The sequence below is a fragment of the Perna viridis genome, chromosome 2 (assembly GCF_037379345.1).
Source record: "Perna viridis isolate PV_CMFRI_1.1 ecotype Kerala chromosome 2, ASM3737934v1, whole genome shotgun sequence".
Lineage (NCBI taxonomy): Eukaryota > Metazoa > Mollusca > Bivalvia > Mytilida > Mytilidae > Perna > Perna viridis.
The window spans coordinates 65,983,458-66,000,370 of record NC_142446.1 but is presented as its reverse complement, the minus strand read 5'-3'; the positions used below and the strand labels follow the sequence as shown (position 1 = coordinate 66,000,370).

At 30.5% G+C, this 16,913-nt stretch overlaps 1 protein-coding gene across 3 annotated transcripts in view; it reads left to right on the top strand.

Moving 5' to 3' along the window:
• The window catches only part of LOC148626532 (CD109 antigen-like), a 38,057-nt gene that overhangs the window by 5,602 nt on the left and 15,542 nt on the right, over positions 1 to 16,913 (top strand). For 2 of the 3 annotated variants that reach the window (XM_088570585.1, XM_088570584.1), the window contains exons 5-22: positions 120 to 276; positions 1,039 to 1,109; positions 2,536 to 2,661; positions 3,148 to 3,187; positions 3,895 to 3,979; positions 5,263 to 5,353; positions 6,171 to 6,380; positions 7,089 to 7,337; positions 7,632 to 7,733; positions 8,077 to 8,142; positions 8,472 to 8,660; positions 9,260 to 9,409; positions 10,487 to 10,597; positions 11,269 to 11,329; positions 11,917 to 12,046; positions 12,323 to 12,440; positions 13,512 to 13,625; positions 14,737 to 14,826. In XM_088570585.1, the coding sequence (XP_088426711.1) occupies positions 120 to 276; positions 1,039 to 1,109; positions 2,536 to 2,661; positions 3,148 to 3,187; positions 3,895 to 3,979; positions 5,263 to 5,353; positions 6,171 to 6,380; positions 7,089 to 7,337; positions 7,632 to 7,733; positions 8,077 to 8,142; positions 8,472 to 8,660; positions 9,260 to 9,409; positions 10,487 to 10,597; positions 11,269 to 11,329; positions 11,917 to 12,046; positions 12,323 to 12,440; positions 13,512 to 13,625; positions 14,737 to 14,826 (2,160 nt within the window). The remainder of the gene's footprint in view (positions 1 to 119; positions 277 to 1,038; positions 1,110 to 2,535; positions 2,662 to 3,147; positions 3,188 to 3,894; positions 3,980 to 5,262; positions 5,354 to 6,170; positions 6,381 to 7,088; positions 7,338 to 7,631; positions 7,734 to 8,076; positions 8,143 to 8,471; positions 8,661 to 9,259; positions 9,410 to 10,486; positions 10,598 to 11,268; positions 11,330 to 11,916; positions 12,047 to 12,322; positions 12,441 to 13,511; positions 13,626 to 14,736; positions 14,827 to 16,913) is intronic. The other variant, XM_088570586.1, reaches the window with a different exon arrangement.

Below are 16,913 nucleotides of genomic sequence, written 5' to 3'. Positions count from 1 at the left end.
TGATTACTATAACCTTGGTTTTCTTGATTACTCTTTACTGACATACTTCATATTTCTTTTTGAAACTTTGCCAATTTTTTTTACAAAAATTGTATTTAAAATCCCAAGTTTATTGACAGGTTCCATTGAATATCGGTCAGAACGAATATAGTTTGAGGGTGAAGGCATCAGGAGGTTTAAATTTTGACAAAACAGCAAGAGATATAAATGTGAAGTGGAAGTCGTCATCAATCTTTATCCAAACTGACAAAAAAGCATATAGACCTGGTGACTTAGGTAAAATAAAAAAATGGTGTGAAAAACGAAATTAAATAATGAAGGTAATCTAAGAGTGAATTTAGTGAAACATACAAAATTTCTGTAATATTGAAAACTTATTAAAATCTAAACTTATTATAAGGGCATTGAATTCATAAAATAAACTTTCAAATTTAGAACAATGGAAGGAATGTGCAATCAAAATGTTATGAGATATGGAATGTAATTAAGTACGAAGATCTTTGATGAAATAAAGGGTAATCAATGGACCAAGGATTTGAAAAAAAAAACAAATAAAAATTATCAAAAAAAAAGAGACCCGACATGGAAAACAAAAAAAAAATTTAAAAAATTAAAAAAAAAACAACAAAAATAAACAACAAAACAAAAAAAAAATATAAACGAAAACAAAACAACAATAAAACGAAAAATCAAAACACGTGCTAAGAAAAAAAAAAAAAAAAACAACTGAGCTACTCGGTCACGACAAAAACCTGCCAACTATAGGTAGACAACCATAAAACTTCGTAATGACGACTTCATTCTTGCAACAACATAACCCTGTTAAATAAACCTAATGGTAATAAGTTATTAATTACTGTTATGAATCATTTGAATATTTGTTTTGATGAAAGAATTGCGATACCATTACTTATTGAATGTGTATCTAAAAGTAAAATGCCCGAGAAGAAGTTTTAGTTGTATGGTACTGATTTTAAATACCCTTTTAATTAATCAAATACCAAAAAGAGAATATTGAATATATTTGTGCTCTTGCAGTCCAGTACAGGGTATTTGGTACAGACTCTAACCTGAATGTTCTGAAAGATCCAATCAATATATTCATATCGGTAAGGTAAACCATGGTGTGATAAAGAGACCGTCTATGTCGAAACCAGGAACTATGATATGAATGGCCCATGGGCAATTTTATCAAACGGAACGTTTTGTTCCAATATAATGTTTATATCATATGTAAGTCAAATACTACAAGGATTTTTTTTTAATTAGTAAAAGATGGCTCAGAAAATGATTTTAAAGTTCCCTTAGATAGCAACCAAATTTTGCCCAAATTGAAAGAGTTATCTCCCTTTTTAATGAATTTCAATGCTTTCTATGTAATTTATTTCTCTTTAACTGTTGCAGTAAATCATAAACAAACATTCGTCTTTGAGAAAGATGCATTAACGATTTGAAATGGATGATTTGTTTAAATAAAATTTGTCATGTGCCACCCACTGTCTGGTTTTGCGTGGATGTTCTCTTCAAACTGTAGCTTCGATCATTTACAAAACAATACGAATACATCTGTTTAATTTCCCCACTGATAAAAAGACATTCCGATTCCTTGTAAATAGTAGCAGAATTGCATTAAAATATATTGATCCTTAGAAGACATGGTATATGCATTTTACCACCTTCAACTTAGCGAGAAAAAATAATGAAGAAAAAATATATATCTATTTAGCCCATGAATGCCTCTTTGTTAAGATCAAAGTTCTATTTTCAGCAATTGTTTTGGGTAGAACATTTCTCTATGTAATTTGCCAGTGAGGCGTATTGTTGAATAATGATAAAAATAGTGACACATACAAATCACATTTAAATTTCAGTCAACACAGAGATCTTACTACGTTACACTTACAAAATGTTATATTTTTTCCCTATCAGTCTGTATTTTTGATGTTGTTGTAACCTGTAGAATTCTGTATGAAAACAAAATTAATTAACTAGAGAGACATCATTGAATTATGTCTCACTTATTTTATTTCGAGGCTAAACACAGGTCCTAGTTAATTGCCTGCATACTGCTTTGTCCCTTATCGTAAACTTCCGTACTGGCATCTGGTCCATGCTCCCAGTTTTTAGTGAAGTCCGAGTTGCTCTTTTAAGTTTGTTACTTTGTATATATTATTTTAGTTACTTTATGTTCTTTGTTGTGTATGTCTGTTTTCCATGTCTGGTCTTTGTCCCTGGATTACATTCTTTTGATTATCACTTGAACCTTGGTGCCCATAATAACTGGCACAATCGGAAATTTGTGCTATTTCCGTTACACTTGAGTAGTTTCGATAACGATTTGCCTAGCCGATCACTCTCTGTCAGACTTAATTCAGATCCTCACTAATTTTCTCACAAAGTAAATTCCTAACATCAATTGTAATTGAGTTATAATTTATGTTAAGAATTAGGTTGTTTTAAAGTATAGGAAGGTTTTAGTTCCTAATGAACAAATGCAGGCAATGTCACTAATTTTTATTTGATATGTATTTAAAGGATCCCAACGATAACACAGTACAGCAACATTTAAAGGTACAGCCGTCATATGGACTTTATACAGAATCCTTTCAACTCTCAACCTTGACAACCCTCGGCAACTGGTATATTCAAGTAAAACAGAGAGTAAGTTTTAATCATATATTTGCTTCAAAAATACCACCATTTTATCTTTTTTTTAACAAATATAGTGAATTTTAACATATTTTTTGACTGAAGAACTTGCCTTGTATTATACATATATAATTATAAATATTTAAAAAAAATCTTAATATACAAAACATTGTTTAAGTTCATGATGTATATTAAAACAGTCCCACCTGATTACAGAACCTAATTTCATTTTATTCCGTTTGATATGAAGTTCTTTATCGGAGAGAAGATTGTTAGATTGTTAGATAAAAAAACATATTGTTATAATAATTCCAAAACCGGTTAACATGAAATATTGATGTCAAATTTGAAATTGTCGTGTAACCATATGTCACAAACAAACAAAATAAAAACATACAAGTAAAAGAAAAAATGTATATGTCAAAGCACGTTAATAACATTTTGTACTCATATAGGATCGTATACTTTCCAATTATAACTAGGAATATTCTGTTACAGAAAGAAACAACTTATAAATCATTTACTGTGCAGCAATTTGGTGAGATAAAATAAAATTATATTTAACTATAACATTTATTATATATGATATTATATCAGTCATATTATTTATACGTTTCTTAATCCCAAATATTTTTGATTCGAAATCCTTCAGTATGGCTTATAAAAACTGTATTAAAAATAGTTCAAATGAAAGTTATTCACCTGATATATTAATACTTGAAATTTGGTTATGATATACTACAGAAAAGTACAGGATTTCCTGCCAGAATTTTCACAATTAAACCAGTCAAAAATATTTCACGATGTACAGCAGATCGAAGGAAATAAACATAGGAAAAATTATTTTAGCACGTGGCACATGTAATTGAACAGTTTCATTGATTAATTTGATGGTTGATGAATCACGCCTTGTTTTTAGATGGAACTGTACTTAAATTTATATAGGTTGTCTTTTTATATAACCCCTTCTCCTGACAAATTTAAGTTTTCAGTTCTATTAGAAGCCAGTGAATTAAAAATATATATATATATATGTCGTGTAGAAAAATAAAACAAAACATCATGACTCTTGGTATAGGAATTATTGATAACATCATAAATGAAATGTACTAAAAAGGACAAAAATACATGCATTTTTCGGATTTTTATAACATAAACCCAGTAATTACCATGAATCCATGGATACTCAACCGATTGTTATGCTGACATAAATATTTTGATATATTTATATAAATTTTTTTTAAGTGCTTCCCAGGTTTTATGTAAGTCTTATTCTGGCAAGTTTTCAACTTACGACAGAAAGATTTTTTAGAATCGGGATTATTACAAAGTGAGTACTTTCTGTTTTTTTTTCACGAAATTTTATTTATTTCAAGTACGAATACACTTTTAGTACACTGCAAGCAAACACTTTGTCTATAAATGTTTTTTTTTTAAACATGTCACAATTTAAGTAAAACTTTTCATGAGAAACAGATATGATGTGATTTATAGTAAGTACACACCCTTTGTCAAGGGATAAACTTTATATTAAGTACACATCCACTGTCACATGTTAAACCTTATAATAAGTACACACCAGCTGTAACATGATAAACCTTATAGTAAGTACACATCTACTGTCACATGATAAACCTTATAGTAAGTACACACCTACTGTCACATGATAAACCTTATAGTAAGTACACACCACCTGTCACATGATAAACCTTATAGTAAGTACACACCTACTGTTACATGATAAACCTTATAGTAGATACATACCCACTGTCACAGGATAACCTTGTAGTAAATAAAAACCCACTGTAAAAGGATAAGCCTTGTAGTAAACACATACTCACTGTAAAAGGATAGACCTTCTAGTAAATACACGCCCACTGTCACAGAATTGACGTTATAGTAAATACACACCCACTGTCACATGATAAACCTTGTAGTAAGTACACACCAACTGTCACAGGATAAACCGTATAGTAAATACACTTCCACTGTCAAAGGAAAAACCTTGTGCATACTGTTCTATATCCATCTTATCGTAAGATGCTTTTTATAACCATGTTTGATGGAAGGGAGATAAACATTGCAATAATAACAAAATGTATTGGCATTTGACTTATATCTTACTTGTCCTAGGAATTGGTCAGAAACATTTCCAAGTCTTTGATATTTTTTCAGTGAATCACTGTTGTTTAATACATCTTTAACATCTTTATCCATCAATGTCTTCACTGACTTTCAATGATTTAAAATGGTATTTGAATTGTTGAAAAAGTACTCATTTACCCAAAAATGTGCCTATAAATTTGATGATTTAACGAATGTTTGATTTTTTATACAAGAATATTTAACAGAGAATTAGGAGTATAAATTTTGTTATATGATATGAACTTTCCATATACCACTCCCCCCTCGAAGGTATCCCCCATTATGCAAGCAAGCTACCTTTCTTCATCTACATTCCATATTTGCCATACAACAAATACCACAATGAGAGACATTCATTCATATAAATGAACCAGAACTGTTGAAATTCTATCACGTTTTATAATTGTTATTCAAATAATAATGCTGCACCTCTTAACTGAAGCTAATCAGAACATATTTGTTATTCAGGTATACATTCGGGAAACCAGTGCAAGGTGATTGTAAGTTGCAGATAAAACAAAGATGGAATGATAAGGAAGGCATTATAAAAAAGTTTAAGGTAATACAATGCTGTTCGTTTATAGTAAATTAACAAAAAAAAACCCAAAAAAAAACCAAAATATAAAACAAAAAAAAAAAAAAAAAAAAAAAAAAAAAAAAAAAAAAAAAAAAAAAAACAGACAAACCAATAAACAAACAAAAAAAAACTTATTGTTGCTGAAATTTTGAATTGAATATGCACATTTGGTATATCTATTAGTGGTATAAACTATGGAACATGTATACAAAATTTCAAAAGGGAAAGGCCTTTAAATATAATAGTGTCAAATTCAAATTTAGCGTTGTCTGTTATTATTAATTAAAATGTATTGTTATGTTTTGGTTAATTGAGGAGCATTTTTAATTTTTGAACAGGTTATACGAAATAACCTGGTTTGCTGAAATTTACACTTATAAACTGCGAAGAGGTTATAAAAAAGGGTAATATGATCCAAACCACGGTGTTAGGTTTGACCTGTTCAAAATTAGAAACATTCTTAAAGCATACCTCAATTTTTTTATGGTGGTAGTTATGTTATTACTTAGACCAATGGACGTTATTGCAGTCACAGTACCAAGCCAGGTTATAACAAAATAACCTGGTTAGCTCAAATTATATAGCTTATTACAAATCAAGTTATATAGCTTATTACAAATCAAATTATATTATTTTTTTTATATTTTGTTTATTTGCTTTTACTAAAATTTTAAATTTGTATTACACCGAGAACAGTACAGATTCCAATGCATAGATCTTCTTTAACATATCAGATAATTTTCTAAAGATGATTCAATCTTTAACTTTATAAATTATATCAATATTCTTTACACGTAAGATCAATGGAACGGTCAAAGTTAAAGTTTTAATGAGTGATGTTTACAAACTTGGATCATCCCTCGAAGTGATTGCCACAGTAACCGAGAGTATAAGTGGTATATCGGCCAAAGATTCCAAGAATACCGAACTCCATACTACACCGGAGAAATTGACATTTTCATCTTCGATGGCAGACACATTTAAACCAAAGTTACCCTACAATATTATTGTATGTATCAAATACCGTTTAATACATAATTCCTCCGAAACTTCTTTATACAAATATAAATGTAATATCGTCATAATTGTCATGAGGGATATCTTGATCAAAAGTGACTCATAACCTAAATTCAAATTTTCAAATTTTCAACATAAAATGAAGATTGATGAATGTGACATCAGAATAATAAAGACGTGCTCGTCGCGTTGCTCACAATAACACAAGTATAAACAGAATGGTTTCAAGTCTGTGCTTTGAAAGAGGAACTCCACAAAGAACCCTTTAACAGTTAGACCGCTCCGTTATATTTAAAAGATACAAACGAGAACATTATTTACCCAAGCATATGCTTTATTCAACCATAGATTTTAGAGTATTGTAAAAGCTTTTGGCCATTATCGTAGGTAGAAAACTTGAAAACAAAAAAAGCTAAAATCAAACACTAAACACATTTTTTATTATTAAAGCCACACACACACACACACACACACACACACAATATTTGTGAATATGCGATTTCATATTCTGAAGGAGTAATCAGGGGAACCAAGGTTATAGCGGTAATCAAAAGAATGTAGGTTCGGACCTTTTTATACTGGTCGACGTCCGAGCCAGTTTTGTCTTTTATTCCTCTTGTTAAAACCATTAATTTTAAAAATTGTACTACTGGGTTGATGATACCGAAGGAGTTGATATTAACAGCAAATATTCATGTAGCTTAGGGTAACACAACACGACGATAGCTCATTGAAACCGCCCCTTGGAAGGGTAAATATAACAGTGACGTACAAACTACCAAAACCCACACAACCCCCCGGCAGTCATCAGGATTCATCTGCATCGTTACCTACACCTGTATCATCAAGTCCAACACTGTTGTGGTCACGAAATATACAGATCCCAGATTCAAGAATTATAACTACAAAAGCAGTTTTTCCCGTAAGAGCAGTTTCAGCTGACATTGAGGTACATGTATCTACTGTTTTGTTCACCATCAGACATTTTTCACATAAATCATATCTATTATATAATATCTATTGTTATTGACAAGTCATTGATTTCTGAATTAATTGACAGAAAACAATGTAGTTTCACATATAGATCAACAAATTTGATGAGAATATTAAAGCCGCCACAAAATAAAGTTACAATTTGGTAATAAAATCTTTAATTAATGTTGAAAATATTGATGCGTTCGAGAAATTGATGAATTCAGAATTCATGGCCTCGAAAAAAAAAGCATTACAAATATGTTTTTAGGCTAATTATCGAAAGGCTAGTACATCGAAGTATCCAGACAAGGCACGATCCCCAAGCAACAATTTCATACAGGTGTCAATTATCAAAGACCAAAAGGCAGTGGTTTGTTTTTTTTCACTTTGTTACAGAACTTAAAATGAAAATGTTTTTACTAAATGAGGATGTTAATTTGTGTAATATTTGAATGAATTCTAAATCACTAAGTTAAAAAAGTACTACAAATATCTCACATTTTCACCAAATAATTCTTTGAAATTCCAATTTGTTTACAGATTACTTTGGGAAACTTCGAAATACCAGAGAAACCAAATTATTTCAAAACTTGACCTCAATGTAAATAGAACTGCTTTAATAGTGCAAAGTTTATGCTCTTTAATTAAACATGAATAAGCAGTGTTTTATTTTGTATTATTTACGCGTAATGTTATTATTTTGACATTTTCAGCCTAACAAAACATTGCCTCTGAAAATCCAGACAACACAGCGGAATATACCATTTGTCTACTACAAGGTATGCCACCGGAATAAAGTTGCATTTTGTACAACTCATAATTAATGATGTCACAACTGAAAGAAACACACCCAAATTGATACTAAAAGACAAACTTCAATACAAAAATACAAAAGAAAGTAAAATAAAAACAAAACAAACAAAAATAAAAGGAAAAAAAACCAAACACAAACAAACTCCTAGAAATAGTAACCACAGCAAAACAAAATAAAATAAATTAAAAAATGAAATAATTAGATAAAAGAGATAAAAGAAAACTTTTTGTACTATCTTTATATCTTAAATTTGATTTTGACGAGTACACCTTTTATTTATAATTTCTTTTCAAGGTTGTATCTAAAGGTGGGCTTGTAGCAAATGGTCGTTTTCGTTTACGACGAGGCAATGGTAAAGTAAATCTGAGAGTAACATATGCGATGACTCCTACAGCTAAACTATTGGTATATTACACGAGACAAAATGGAGAGATCATTGCAGATGCTATCACCTTTCATGTTGATAATATTTTCAGGACTAAGGTAATTTGATTGCATTCCAATCAGAAATAGAATAAGACATTATATGATCCAGTTTTTCAATGTCCACAATTTGCTTCATAGAAAAAAAGTTATTTGCATAGCGAATTTGATTTGGGTCTTACATTTTTCGAATGTAAATTGCGGTTACGACGAATTGTGTTATAGAATTATTTGAATCTTTTTTATGTTTTACACTTGCATTGCTACTATCTAATTGATATCTTGACAAAATAAAAATCTTATCTAAAATCAACATGCATTGTTTTCTTTTGTTTTTAAATTAAATAATATACCTTAAAAAAAAACACTTATCTGAGCAAAAACCACTACAACCAGTTTATTTTTCTAAAAAAAAACATTTATAAAGGTTCACCATATTGTAGGAAATTGGAATTATTTTTATACCGGTGTGCCCGAAAGCAAAATCATGTGAAAGAGCGGAGTATAATCGTCAACCAATTGTTTATCTGTTTGTATTGTACATATCTTGGTTCCCTTGATTACTCCTTAATATCAGAATGTGATATTTAACCCAGTCAAGGACTGTAACAAATACATGTACATATCTACCAACCAACACATTTTTTTCATTTTTTAAGGTTGATATAAGATTTGATAAAAGAAAAGCCCTCCCTGGAGAAGATGTCACCCTTAATATTAAGTCCACAGCAAGATCCCTAGTAAATGTGCTAGCTATTGATAAAAGTGTCATGCTTTTCAAGACTGGTAACGACATTACTGTCCTGGATGTAAGTTAAATTATGCAATGTTGAATATGACAGGTTAATAAACGAACCTTTGTCGTGACTCAAAATATAGTATTATGAGTATTTATGGAAACCATGACTTGAGCGTTAATCAAAAGAAAATAATCAAGGAATAAATACTTCGCAGGGAAATGACACAAAATGCAACAAAGAACATACAATGACCAAAACAGCATGTAAACCCAAACAAACAAAACATTAATTGATCAACCCGGACTCCTATAAAACTGGGAACAAAGACCAGGTGCATCGGTATGGTAAGCATCCTCTACTGTTCGAGATACATCCGCCATACAATTTGGAATTCCAATGTTGTTTGATCAACTAAACTTTTATGACCCTACTTTCGATAGTTTATATATTTATTGTACAACGTTGCATAAATCATCTCCATTTATGATTTCGAAGAAAAGTGAATGTGTTGTGAGACGGTGTTAGATCAATTTCAACCAAAACGATGAAATTCTGCATCGATTTGAAGAAAGTCGATTTTAATGTATATTTTTAACACCACAAAGAACTAAAGTATATACTTTAAACGTATAAATTTTCGCGGTTGCATATTTTCGCGGATTCTGTCAAGTGCACATATTCGCTGGTATCAACTTTCGAAGATTCAAAAAATGACAAGCCTTATATTGTGTAAACAAAATGTCGTGGATACACTATTTTTCGCTTTCATGTTCATAGTGAACACAGCGAAAATTAGTACACCGCAAAATTTATACTTTTACAGTACTCTATAGCAGAAAGTTTCTTCTACCAAAATTTAACTTCACAATAGACATGTTAATAAGTAATTGACACATCTTTATAACAAAAATGGACATGGTGAATATGTCAAGGAGAAAATCCACCCCTCCAAGAAGATAAATGTCACTACTAAGCCATTCATGGGCCTTTAATGAAAGATGAAGGAACCTTCACACCACAAGGTAGGCTGCAGCTTGCTCCAAACCCATATTAAACACAGGTACAGCAAAATCGTTGTATGTATAACTATATGATACTACCCTGCTGTGGTAGACAATCTCATCTATTTTATTCAAATTGAATTAGGTAATAAAAGAATTGCAAAGATATGGAAGCGGATATTCCCCTGTCTCAAGAAGTTGGGATTACTGGTTCCCAAGACCTGTTGATGGTGTTGATGCGTATTCAATTTTCCGTGTGAGTAGTTTTGTTTTATACAAATTTACTGAAAAAATGTGTTTGAAATACTGTAAATGCATGTGTATATTAGTAAATGATGGTTATAGTTGTTTGTCCAAATTGACAAGCTCTCTTTGGCTTGATAGATTTCTTAGTTTTCCGATAGTTATTTCCTTTCGAATCAATGCGAATTAATTATCAAAACGTCATAAAATACGCAATCGTTAAAAGCTTTGCATGCACCAATGTTGAGTGATTCAATCCTTCACATTTGTTTTAAATTTGGCACTTACATGTACCATATACCATTTCTTTTTTCACTAATTGTGAAAACCAATGGAAATAAGTATTTTGAAAATTACATTAATGAAAGAAAAGTAAAGAATGAAGTGGAAATAGGGAGCAACACCAAACATACACACACAAAAGGCGAGTATGAAAAGTGTAAGGTAATTACATAAGTCTGCATCACTTTATTTGGCAGCAAAACTTATTTTTCAAGGTATATCGAGAATATGTATGGTGTATATATCAAAGTGACAACAAACCCACCGGGATGAAAATGTCAAACCAAGATCACCTAATGGTCTTCAATAAACGACGAGTAAACCATTTCTACCACAGGGCAGATTGCAGCTGGCCCCAAAATGTACTAATTATATATAATTACATATTCATTACTTTTGAAGGGCTTTGGAGTTCATGTACTAACAGATGCTATTCTCTACAAATACATACCGCCACCACAACGTAAGTAAACTTGCAATTATACAAAAGTAACTCAATAACACATGCTAAATGATGTAAACGACCAACTATCTTAACAGTACATGGTAAACTTATCATTTTATTATACCAACGTCTGGTTTTTATGTTGTTTTTTTGAGCTATATGGCGTTTTTCCCAGTTCTTAGCATCCTTCAGAATTGTACCATCGACGTTTATAGTGTTGTTATATGTTTTAACAATAGTACGTTGAAATATGTCGTCAAAATGTTTTCTTTTTGGGAAGATAATCAGCTTATTCATGTACTTTGTTTTACAAATCTGCTTGTCGTATACTTACAAGCATGTCATATTACTTATTGCTTAAAACATTAACATATGAAGACGCCATTTGTCATTTTCACTGAGGTTCTAATTTACACTGTTTATAAATATCTAAGCATATATTGATAACTCCGTGTTCCAAATTTTTATTTGGAATCTGGAGTTTGAAATTGTTATTTTGATCTTGTTTGTTCTATTTATTTCATTGTTCACCCTTAATGGTCCTACATTACTAAATCTGCAAAACTCCCATCAAGTTAATTTAACAAAAGATAATTATTTTGCAGCATTCGGTCCTGGAGGATTTATGGCATTTTATGATGCTCCAGGGGCTTTTGCAGGAGGAACCTTGGCTGCGCCGACAAGGACAAGAAAAAATTTCCCTGAAACCTGGCTATGGGCGAATGTAACCACCGGGTAAATAAACCGCGGATTTTATTTCTTGTTTTTTTTGCTGTTAAAACTATGAAATATACCTTCTTATATTCCTGGCATTGTCGTCTTGGTACATCGTGAGACTTCTTTAGACTCGTTATACACAATAATACCTGTTAATATATAGTGCAAAATTTTATTTGCTTTTACATGTGTTGCAAGTTATACCATATTATCAGAAAAAGCTGCAGTGGGGAAAGAGGTTTTGAAAATTGTGATAGAGCGATAGGATGATGGTACACTACTCGCTTATTTCAGGTCAAGTGGTAAAACAATTATCAAAACTAAAGCTCCCGATACAATAACAGAATGGATAACATCAGCATTCGCCGTAAACCCTACAACTGGTCTAGGTGTTGCATCTGAATTAGCTAATGTAAGTTGTAGCTTGTATGGATTTTTTGTGATCATTTTTCATACAGCCATAAGACACAATCTGATTTGTAGGTACTCTATGAAGGATGGATGATATTTAGGAAAAGTTTTGCCGTAGAACCATTCAAAATGAAAAAGAAACAAAAACAAATACAAAACAAAATTATATAAAGCAAAGCGTAAATTTGTATCAACATTTTATAGACACCATAAAATTGATTTAAATCAGATTTCTAATAATATTATGACTGACCATCTTTTCATTATAACTATACAGGCAGGGACTTTGGAGTTATGACTGTTGAAAGCAACCGTTGTTACGACCAAACGTTTTTTAAATACCTCGGGTGGTTTTTATGGATTTTCGCCTATACACAGCTTTCAACTTCTTTGAAGCTACGCTTTTACTAAAAAAGTAGATAGTTCATGACAATTAATTTTACAGCTTATCCCTTTCTGATGGTGTTAGGATGATTCTTCTGTAGCGTAGACTGTGTACATTTTGAATGAATGTTTTATGACGTTATTCCATCAACGGTTAGAACAAAATATCGGCATTCCACTATGTTTAGTACACTTAATCATAGACATGTGAATTCACTGCCTGACTGTTTTAATACGTCTAAACAAATTATTTTTAAGAGCTATAATTTTTTTAAAAATTATTTAAAGCATTTGCCGTCTTTAGGTTCAAACTTCTGTGTCTGACATTTGATTTGTTTTTAACTAAAATGATGATAATTGAAGAAAACTAATAAATTTAATGTAATGTGCAGTTATGGCCAATAAATAAAATTGAAATTGTCATCGAAGAGAAATATGAAGCATTATGGTTACATTTTAATTTGGTAAAATTAATAATAATGACGAAATAATTAAATGTTTTTTTAAAAAAGGTTCACATTATCACTGATTTCAATCACATTTTCAATATACACTAATTTCAAGTCTATACACGCACATTATTCTTGTAAAAACATGTTTTCAAATCATAAATACTGGTCGGCTGAAGAAACAATAAATTTGTCTCTTAGTGAAATAGGAAAATGTTACCACATACATTTATTTACAGTTAACTACCTTCCAGAGATTTTTCATGCGTTTTGACCTTCCATACTCTGCTATCAGAGGAGAACAGATAATTGTTCAAATTTCTGTATTCAACTATCTAGACAAAGAACAACGGGTACGTACCTTTAAACATCTTAAATAATAACATTTTCGCCTTATATTGCGTCTTTAATTGTATAATGATTACTTTGTTTTATCTTATATTCTACACTTACGGATTTCCATACTATCAAATGCTTTTATAGTAAACAAAGTCCTCTTAAAGCAGTTCTGCGTTGAAGGCACGTAAATTAAATGTTTGCATTCTTTAAAGGATGATATTTTTCATCACAAAATAATTCTAGTTTTCATGAGTGTTTCTCTTTCCATGTCTTTCTTTTATGTCTAAGCGGGTTTCAAATAGGCTTCTTGGACAAAGACTCTTTTAACCAGAATCTTCACTTCGATAATTCTACGGTCGTCACCTCAAAATGATACAAATGTCTTGAAATAAGCAAGAATTACTTACACTTGAAGATCACCTATTACAACCTGGCTTTTTATAGAATTTCTGTTGTTGTAAACATAATTTTTAGTTATTTTGTGTTGAATGTAACTTGTTCTTAAGCGGTTGTCGTCTTGTTGCTCTTTATTTTGCTTTGTCTAAGGATTTATTGTATCTCCAAACAAACTTTGAGGGAATATAGGAATCTCCTCATCTGTCCGTTTGTCTGTCTTTCAGTCCGTCCTTCTGTCCACATTCAAGTGCAACTCTTCCCAAACCGCTTAAGGGACTTCGATGAAATTTTATAGGAAGGCTGTGTTTTATATACATGTATAGATAAATGTCCCAGGACTCCAAAGGTAGATAATTCAAATTAAGGGTTCAAACAATCCACTCAAACAAGTAGCGAAATTTTGATTTAATTTTATAGGAAGATTGGGAAACATATGTATATATTCATGAAGGAATATAATTACTTTCGGAAAACTCCAAAGGGAGACAATCCAAATTAAGGGTTTACTTTTAAGTCCATTTGAAGCGTATTGGGGAGGGGTATTATCTTTGATAGTTTGCTCACAGTATTTCTTGTTTCGTTTTTCTGTATTTTGAGACTTGTTATCATACTCTTTTTAATTTAAGTTTTGTTATAAGTCGTCATCTTTATATATTTAATGAAGAGAGGGATTGTTAATCTGTGGCAAAGATTTAGAATATAAAATTGAAACATGACTGAAAATTCCAGGTTGTTGTTACCATTAAAAGCAGCAAGGAGTTTATATTTGTTGACACCAACGGTGACGAAATAACGCCAGTATCAGGTGGATTGTCCAAGGTATGAAAGGACTGTTTTTTTATAATGCATGTTTTAATATATTTCTCTATATATATTCAGACAGTTTATTATCTGTACAAAATTTAGAAATTATAAATGATCAACTTTAAATTAAATTTCGAAATAAGGATTTAAAAAAAATGTAAAAAGAAAATGCAATTTTCACGAAATATTCCACGAAGCATGTAATCTACATTGTAATAAGGAGGTCAGTCAAAATATGAAGTATATAGAAAATGTACAAGTTTATATTAGTTTGAAAGAGCCCAAGAAATGTAACTTACTGGTGCAAAAATTTTTAAAATCGGTCAAGGGGTTCAAAAGTTATCACAATTTAAAGTTCAGAATTTTGGTCATTTTTCTTGCGAAGGCAAAAATGTCACATTTTGGGCACTTCTGTGGCCCACATAAGTCAAACAGGTAAAGAAATTCATAGATTGTGTCTTAATCATTCAAATAAAGCCATTTCATACTTTGATTTAAGCCATTCAGGAAACTTGTATCTTAGATACAAAGAAAATTACACTTTTTTAAAATTGGCAAAAAAACACTTTGCTATGTGTCAACAGCATCGTGAATTAAAGTGCCATTTTTGGATATTCATATTTGGAAATTGGAAAGTAGTAGAAATCTGATACTTTGCTGTTCTTTCAAGAGTAATCCATTAAACAGAAATAAATAAACAAATATTATGTCAAAACATCTGATTTGTTTTTCATTGGAATCAAAAACACTGCGGCAGACCCCCTTTTTTTAAATGCGTTTTTTCAACAAAAAAATACATTTTTGCTTACTAAGAACTCAAAAAAAAATATTAATTTTTTTCTGTCACTTGTTTTGTGTGGCAATAAAGTTGCTTGACTTGAAAAATTATGTTTTTCAGCTCAAAAAAATTTTTTGAGGTAGAAAATTTACATTTTAAGGTAAATTTTAGAGCTATTTTCAGTAGAAAAAATGGCGAAAGGTCAGACAAAAAAAGACATTTTGAATTTAAAAGCAGTTTTTAGCACATGACAATTATTGTTATTGTGATTAAATATGTAAAAACACATTTTTATCAAGAAATAATTAAATTATATTTAAAAATCAACAAGCAAATGTTGAAAAATAGGGGTAAATTGAACATTTTTGAAAATTTCAGATTTAAAAAAAAAACTGCATATTTATGCTAATGTTGATCAAAATATCAACCTACCATATACTTATGTGGTACCATTTTAAAGCTTATAATCTAACCTATCACATGAAGATACTTTCATCTTATTTTGCTATAAAATGTTTAATGTGGATGAAAATTTGTTAGGCCTATACCTTAAATGAAGCCAGACGATAATCAAAATAAACATACATTTTTGCCGCAAAAAGTGGCAAAATAATATTATATCAAGATCTGGTCAATTCTAAGATTCCTAATGTAGTCGTGTAATGTTTTCTTGTTTAAATAGGGTCTTTTAACATAATAATAATCTCATTATTATGTTAAAATTGCTTAAAATTTCAAAAAACAAATGCTGTTTTCCCAAGAAATTGAGAAAATTTTTATGAATACATTGACTTGAACCAATGCGCATCCTTTCACTATGGAACTTTGAAGCCCTAGCTGTTTCCTCATGTGTACTATTATGTACATTAAATGATAATAAACAAAATATCATCATTTGATTAAGTTTAATGAACTTTTCGAAGTTTCCATTTCAGGCCAGAAGGGTTTCTTCACCAGGATCTACCATGTCTGCCAAATCTACAAAAGAGATTATGTACATAAGGACATTACACCTATTAACATCATTTACCTTATCAATTTACTTACAGTTAGTTTACTTTCTATTAAATCATAATCTGGTTTGCTAACAATCTGAAAAATATAAAACTTTATTCGATGTTGGTTGCTCACAAAGCGGTTGACAAAAGATGTGGCGAGGAGTTAAAAACACCAAACTTCCTTTTCCAGAAAATTATCTTCATTTCAAAACAAGAAGATAGTTTTATAAGGTTATATTAATGTTATGTTAAATAACTTAATATGAATAATTTCGCTGCGTTCGAAACGCTTTGCTACAACCGATCTACAAATAAAGAAATAATTA